The sequence below is a fragment of the Nerophis lumbriciformis genome, linkage group LG04 (genome assembly GCF_033978685.3).
Source record: "Nerophis lumbriciformis linkage group LG04, RoL_Nlum_v2.1, whole genome shotgun sequence".
In the NCBI taxonomy this organism is placed as follows: domain Eukaryota; kingdom Metazoa; phylum Chordata; class Actinopteri; order Syngnathiformes; family Syngnathidae; genus Nerophis; species Nerophis lumbriciformis.
This window is the reverse complement of record NC_084551.2, coordinates 41,129,371-41,137,408: the sequence shown is the minus strand read 5'-3', so window position 1 is coordinate 41,137,408 and position 8,038 is coordinate 41,129,371. Positions and strand designations below refer to the sequence as shown.

Below are 8,038 nucleotides of genomic sequence, written 5' to 3'. Positions count from 1 at the left end.
TAGACTGATACTTTTTTTACTCTTCCCCCTTTCCCAATGTCACCTTTTTCTCACCTTTTTTAAGGAGCGCTGTAAGTGGCTGACCCGTTGGCGGTCCTGTCTTGTCCCCTTGTAACATATGTCTGCTCTTAGTGGGACTGTGCCGAAAATGAAATTTCAGTTCTTATGTGTCTTGTACATGTTAAAGAATGGACAATAATAAAGCATCTTGAATCTTGAATCTTGAATCCTGATGTTAAATATAAATGTTAAATATAAATACAAATGTTTAACAGACATTATATGAGTGCCAAGTGTAGAGCTAAATATTTAGAAAATAATAATAATATATATTTAAATATTTCTAAATATTTAGCTTCTCACTTGGCAAAACATTTAGATTTAACATTTACATTCAACTATGATGAGGTGGTGATTTATCCAGGGTGTACACCCGCCTTCCGCCTGACTGCAGCTGAGATAAACTATTTAAATAGGATGAGGGTACATGTGAGAAAAATGAGTTAAATGTGAGAAAATTGAGCAAAATATTCAAATGTCATCAGCTACAAATGTGTAATGGAACATATACACATTTACGTCCATATTTTTGCAGCAGTTTTTGGGGAAGTTGACGTTTTATCATTCTGGGTTGTAGTGTCCTGTGTTGGCCGCTAGATGGCTGTAAGTGACAGTCTTGTTTGTGAGGATGAGGACAGACGACGAAGGTGCGGATTAACCGCTCTGCACAATTCGCAGCGACACGCTTTATTTGGTGACATGAAGAAACAATGAGATGGCTTTCAAAAGCAAAGCGGTCGACTCGAAGGTAAGACGACAACAAGTAATGATGTCAGAGTACTACATGTGTCTCTTCATCCGCGCACAGTGACGTCATCTAAACTGCATGTGACAGGTTTGCTGGTGCATCTACTGGACACTACATTAGGTACACCTGCACTCTCGTTTGCAGAGAAAACCACTGATTTATACTGAGAGGCGTCACATAGAATATCATAAATGTCATAGATATATGATATATTACAATGGGGCATATATATATATATATATATATATATATATATATATATATATATATATATATATATGGCCCATAGTTTGCCAGTTGTGATGAAAAATATAGGTAGAATTTTCCTGAAGATATGTATTTTGAAAAACATTTTAAAATTGTCATCCCTGTTCCTTTAATACAAAATAGCAATGCTACACCCTAGGACAAAAACATGTGCTGTTGAAAATCTGTTGTGAATATCATGTTCACCCTTAATCTTGATTTTAACAAGAAATATTGTATTTGTTTTTTGTTTTAAATTGGACTGCTGCCCTTTCATTCAATCAATCAGTCAATCAATCAATCAATCAATCAATCAATCAAAGTTTATCTATTTAGCCTTTAATTACAAGTGTCTCAAAGGGCTGCACAAGCCACAACGACATCCTCAGATCCCACATTGATCGATTATGTATTCATCCATCAGATGGCGCAACGTTTTCCTATACAAAGCATACAGCAAAAAGACACACATTTTTTATCTATGCATAGGGGTGCTCTGCTTCTGAAATGATAAATGTGTGTCTCTATTGATGTTTAGATGAAAAAACATCCATCCATCCTTTCATTTTCTACCGCTTATTCCCTTCGGGGTCGCGGGGGGCGCTGGAGCCTATCTCAGCTACAATCGGGCGGAAGGCGGCGTACACCCTGGACAAGTCACCACCTCATCGCAGGGCCAACACAGACAGACAGACAACATTCACACTCACATTCACACACTAGGGCCAATTTAGTGTTGCCACTCAACCTATCCCCAGGTGCATGTCTTTGGAGGTGGGAGGAAGCCAGAGTACCCGGAGGGAACCCACGCAGTCACGAGGAGAACATGCAAACTCCACACAGAAAGATCCCAAGGCCGGGATTGAGCTCACGACTATTCAGGACCTTCGTATTGTGAGGCAGACGCACTAACCCCTCGTCCACCGTGCTGAAAAACATTTCAACTAAAAATAATTTTTCAATGGGGGAGATGGCATTTTCTGTATTCTATAGTGCGTTAGCACAATACAAGCACCAGATAATCCAAACTGGTTCTGTGACATCAATATAGATTAAAAAAATGACCCAACATAAAAGACAATATTAATGTGTCCAATTAGTTCTTGGTCTAAGAGTCTTGAGGAGTTTAATGTGTTTTCTTCACCCAGGTGGTCTCTGGGATAAAAAGCACACAGGGAACAATTTACACATTTGAAATTTTTATTTGATAACTCAAAAGAAACAACTATAATAAAAAATGGGAACATGTGCTGCTCTATTGTCATGAAACTAAAGCCAAGATGTAATGAATGTTTGCACACTTTTGCTGCTCAACAATAAAAAAAAAATGCTAACACCTTACTTCATTGATAAGTATACAGATTGCATTCATTGCCACTGCAGGGTGCTAAAGTGCTAAAGTACATTTTGGGATGTGTGTCGTGCCCATATAGTGACATCATTGTTTGCATTAATAGTCCAAAACTGAATGACTATATGCACACTTTTTCTGCTCAAATGAAATGTCTAAATAATGGGTGCCAAATTGCTAAAGTATATGTTTTTATGTGTTCAGTGCCCATAGTCACACATTGTTTGCATTAGTTATGGAATTAATAAGTTACACCCTTCTAGTGCTCAAATTAATAAAAAAAATGCAAACACCTTACTTCATTGATAAATATACAGTTTGTCTTCATTCCCACTACAGGGTGCTAAAGTGCTAAAGTATTTTTGGGATGTGTGCTGTGCACATATAGTGACACCATTGTGCTGCTCTATTGTCATGAAACTAAAGCCAAAGTCTTATTTTTTGCTCATCTGTCTGTTTATACCAGTGACCTTGTTCTGGTCAATTGGGATGCCTCTTCCAATGGACACCCTTTGGGAAGCTGACATATGCCTTCTTTGAAATCAACATTGTCCATCCAACAGCAGCAGATAAGGGGTTTTCCACCCAAGAGGACACTTGTACTGTGTTTTGCCAACAAGAAGGGCACTTTAGCACAAGTTTTTGCCTCCAAAGAGAACCAATGAGTGTCTATAACAGTGCTATATAAATCTAATCCATTATTACTTAAGTGAGTTTTGCTTCCCAAGAGGACACTTTAGCCAATTTTGGCTGATAAGAAGGCCCTTCAGCGCAAAATCTGGCTCCAAAGAGGGCATTTTAGTACACAGTTTGGCCCCTAAAGGGCACTTTAGCATGCCATTTGGCTCTAAAGAGGGCACTTTAATACATGTTTTGGTTATAAAAGAGGGCACTTTAGCACATTAAAAAAAAAAAAGCAATTGATGGACGAGGTGGGAGACATGTATACAGTAGCGATCAAAAGTTTACATACACTTGTAAAGAACATAATGTCATGGCTGTCTTGAGTTTCCAATACTTTCTACAACTCTTATTTTTTTGTAATAGAGTGATTGGAGCACATACTTGTTGGTCACAAAAAACATTCATGAATTTTGGTTCTTTTTTGAATTTATTATGGGTCTACTGAAAATGTGACCAAATCTACTGGGTCAAAAGTATACATACAGCAATGTTAATATTTGGTTACATGTCCCTTGGCAAGTTTCACTGCAATAAAGCGCTTTTGGTAGCCATCCACAAGCTTCTGGCAAGCTCCTGGTTGAATTTTTGACCACTCCTCTTGACAAAATTGGTGCAATTCAGCTAAATTTTTTGGTTTTCTGACATAGACTTGTTTCTTCAGCATTGTCCACACGTTCCATTGGCAGCAAAACAGGCCCAGAGCATAATACTATCACCACCATGCTTGGCGGTAGGCATGGTGTTCCTGGGATTAAAGGCCTCACCTTTTCTCCTCCAAACATATTGCTGAGAATTGTGGCCAAAATGCTAAATTTTTGTTTCATCTGACCACAGAACTTTCCTCCAGAAGATCTTATCTTTGTCCATGTGATGTCAGATGAAACAAAAATTGATCGGCCACAATACCCAGCACTATGTTTGGAGGAGAAAAGGTGAGGCCTTTAATCCCAGGAACACCAGGCCTACCGTCAAGCATGGTGGTGGTAGTATTATGCTCTGGGCCTATTTTGCTGCCAATGGAACTGGTGCTTTAAATGGGACAATGAAAAAAGAGGATTACTTCCAACTTCTTCAGGACAACTTAAAATCATCAGCCCGGAGGTTGGGTGTTGGGCGCAGTTGGGTGTTCCAACAGGACAATGACCCCAAACACACGTCAAAAGTAGTAAAGAAATGGCTAAATCAAGCTAGAATTAAAGTTTTAGAATGGCCGTCCCAAAGTCCTGACTTAAATATGTGGACAATGCTGAAGAAACAAGTCCATGTCAGAAAACCAAAAAATTTAGCTGAACTGCACAAATTTTGTCCAGAGGAGTGGTCAACAATTCAACCAGAAGCTTGCCAGAAACTTGTGGATGGCTACCAAAAGTGCCTTATTGCAGTAAACTTGCCAAGGGACATGTAACCAAATATTAACATTGCTGTATGTATACTTTTGACCCAGCAGATTTGTTCACATTTTCCAGTAGACTCATAATAAATTCATTAAAAAAACAAAAACTTCATGAATGTTTTTTGTGACGAACAAGTATGTGCTGAGCACATTGTGCTCCAATCACTCTATCACAAAAAAATAAGAGTTGTAGAAAGTATTGGAAACTCAAGACAGCCATGACATTATGCTCTTTACAAGTGTATGTAAACTTTTGATCGCGACTATATATATATATATATATATATATATATATATATATATATATATATATATATATATATATATATATATATATATATATACAAACCCCGTTTCCATATGAGTTGGGAAATTGTGTAAGATAATATAACACTATAATATATAGTAAATATATTATATTTCTATATTATTATATATAATAATAGTAAATATAAACGGAATACAATCATTTGCAAAACCTTTTTCAACCCATATTCAGTTGAATATGCTACAAAGACAGCATATTTGATGTTCAAACTGATAACAAAATTTTTGTTTGCAAATAATCATTAACTTTAGAATTTGATGCCAGCAACACGTGACAAAGAAGTTGGGAAAAGTGGAAATAAATACTGACAAAGTTGAGGAATGCTCATCAAACACTTATTTGGAACATTCCACAGGTGAACAGGCAAATTGGGAACAGGTGGGTGCCATGATTGGATATAAAAGTAGATTCCATGAAATGCTCAGTCATTCACAAACAAGGATAGGGTGAGGTTCACCACTTTGTCAACAAATGCGTGAGCAAATTGTTGAACAGTTTAAGAAAAACCTTTCTCAACCAGCTATTACAAAGAATTTAGGGATTTCACTATCTATGGTCTATCATCAAAGGGTTCAGAGAATCTGGAGAAATCACTGCACGTAAGCAGCTAAGCCTGTGACCTTCGATCCCTCAGGCGGTACTGCATCGACAAGCGACATCAGTGTGTAAAGGATATCACCACATGGGCTCAGGAACACTTCAGAAACCCACTGTCAGTAACTACAGTTGGTCGCTACATCTGTAAGTGCAAGTTAAAACTCTTCTATGGAAGGCGAAAACCGTTTATCAACAACACCCAGAAACGCCGTCGGCTTCCCTGGGCCTGAGCTCATCTAAGATGGACTGATATAAAGTGAAAAGGTGTTCTGTGGTCTGACGAGTCCACATTTCAAATTGTTTTTGGAAACTGTGGACGTCGTGTAATCCGGACCAAAGAGGAAAAGAACCATCCGGATTGTTATAGACGCAAGGTTGAAAAACCAGCATCTGTGATGGTATGGGGGTGTATTAGTGCCCAAGACATGGGTAACTTACACATCTGTGAAGGCTCCATTAATGCTGAAAGGTACATACAGGTTTTGGAGCAACATATGTTGCCATCCAATCAACGTTACCATGGACGCCCCTGCTTATTTCAGCAAGACAATGCCAAGCCACGTGTTCCATCAACGTGGCTTCATAGTAAAAGAGTGCGGGTACTAGACTGGCCTGCCTGTAGTCCAGACCTGTCTCCCATTGAAAATGTGTGGCGCATTATGAAGCCTAAAATACCACAACGGAGACCCTCAGACTGTTGAACAACTTAAGCTGTACATCAAGCAAGAATGGGAAAGAATTCCACCTGAGAAGCTTAAAAAATGTGTCTCCTCAGTTCCCAAACGTTTACTGAGTGTTGTTAAAAGGAAAGGCCATGTAACACAGTGGTGAACATGCCCTTTCCCAACTACTTTGGCACGTGTTGCAGCCATGAAATTCTAAATTAATTATTTTTTGCAAAAAAAAATAAAGTTTATGAGTTTGAACATCAAATATCTTGTCTTTGTAGCGCATTCAACTGAATATGGGTTGAAAAGGATTTGCAAATCATTGTATTCCGTTTATATTTACATCTAACACAATTTCCCAACTCATATGGAAATGGGGTTTGTATATATATATATATCCATCCATCCATTTTCTACCGCTTATTCCCTTCGGGGTCGCGGGGGGCGCTGGAGCCTATCTCAGCTACAATCGGGCGGAAGGCGGGGTACACCCTGGATAAGTCGCCACCTCATCGCAGATATATATATATATATATATATATATATATATATATATATATATATATATATATATATATATATATATATATATATATATATATATATATATATATATATATCCATCCATTTTCTACCGCTTGTCCTTTTCTGGGTCGCGGGGGGGTCGCTGGAGCCTATATATATATATATATATTTTTTTTTGAATGCTGTATTTGAGGCTGACATAATTGTAAACCTTCTTTTACAGTATTTTTTTGTGAGGCTGAGCCGCTGATGTTCTTATCCTGAGAACTAGTGTGAATAATTTTACATATCGTACTCTGTAAAGAACAACACATTCAGGTTGCTATTAAATGACACATTTCAGGATAATAATGAATGATAATGAAAAATGTGTGATTTTTGGTCATTTCTCCACCTCCCATAGACCGTATTGTCCAACCTGCTGCTGTGTTTGCTCATCTTCTACTCTCTCTTCTACATGATTGGAAGCGTTTGCTTTGGTGTCTTCAGGTATGAGTTGTGCATGAACAACACAAACATTTGTCTGAATAATAATTCTAATGATTTGGCTTTTGTATTTCACTGTACTAACTCTTGTACTTGATGTCAGATCAAAATAAAAGAAGTGTCTAAAAGAGACTTTATTCATTTCACATTTCTGACCCTCCTCACAAAGGTTGAATCACTTTGATGGCTTGATACCATTTGACTTTAGAACCACACTTGAGGACTCCACATCTAAATATTTGGGTGAGCACACTTTTTAGAACATCACATAACCCCAAAAATTTCTGATGTGTCCTTCTTGTGTATAAGTGAACCTCCTGTCTTTGGAGCTCACGTACTTCAGTAGCGGCCTTCTGTTTGCCGCTGTGGTCAAGAGGCGAGTGTGGGACTATGCCGCCACAGTCACTATCCTGCATGTCTTCATTACGAGCCTTGGTAAGTACAGTACAAGAACTTCCTGGCTAACACTAGCACACCTACACTCAGGTCTTTACTGTATCTTGCAGTAATGCTGGAGTTTCCACTGGCATGGCAGTGGTGGTTGGCCTTAGGTAAGCCTCTCCGTTTATATTTAGTCTCTATAACAGGGGTGCCCAAAATGGGGGCCCACGGGCCAAATTAGGTGCGTTGTGTCATTTTTTGGGGGTGGGGGGGCGCCGAAGAGTGGCTACAAAATTTATTACATATTCATACTGACCTCTTTCAAGCTGCACAATTATTGATGTCATGTCCACAAGGCTGCACTGTAAAAAAGTCATTAGATTTTATTGTAAAAACCTGGCAGCGTCGTCGCCAGAAATTGACTATAAAATCATTAGTGGTACCATTTTTCACTGAGACAGGGAACGTAGATTATACAGTAAAAAAGTAGCAGCTCATTCGTCAGAGTGGCACTATTTTTCAATGTATAATAATGCACTGTAAAAAAATGACAGTGGATTGTTCTCTAAAC

At 38.3% G+C, this 8,038-nt stretch overlaps 1 protein-coding gene across 2 annotated transcripts in view; it reads left to right on the top strand.

Moving 5' to 3' along the window:
- The first annotated feature begins 675 nt into the window (after positions 1-675).
- The window catches only part of LOC133602107 (putative transmembrane protein 244), a 14,977-nt gene continuing 7,614 nt past the window's right edge, over positions 676-8,038 (top strand). Inside the window, exons 1-5 of one of the 2 annotated variants that reach the window (XM_061955238.2) lie at positions 676-808; positions 7,004-7,089; positions 7,256-7,329; positions 7,396-7,521; positions 7,593-7,637. In XM_061955238.2, the coding sequence (XP_061811222.1) occupies positions 776-808; positions 7,004-7,089; positions 7,256-7,329; positions 7,396-7,521; positions 7,593-7,637 (364 nt within the window). In that variant the 5' untranslated portion in view covers positions 676-775. The remainder of the gene's footprint in view (positions 809-7,003; positions 7,090-7,255; positions 7,330-7,395; positions 7,522-7,592; positions 7,638-8,038) is intronic. The other variant, XM_061955246.2, reaches the window with a different exon arrangement.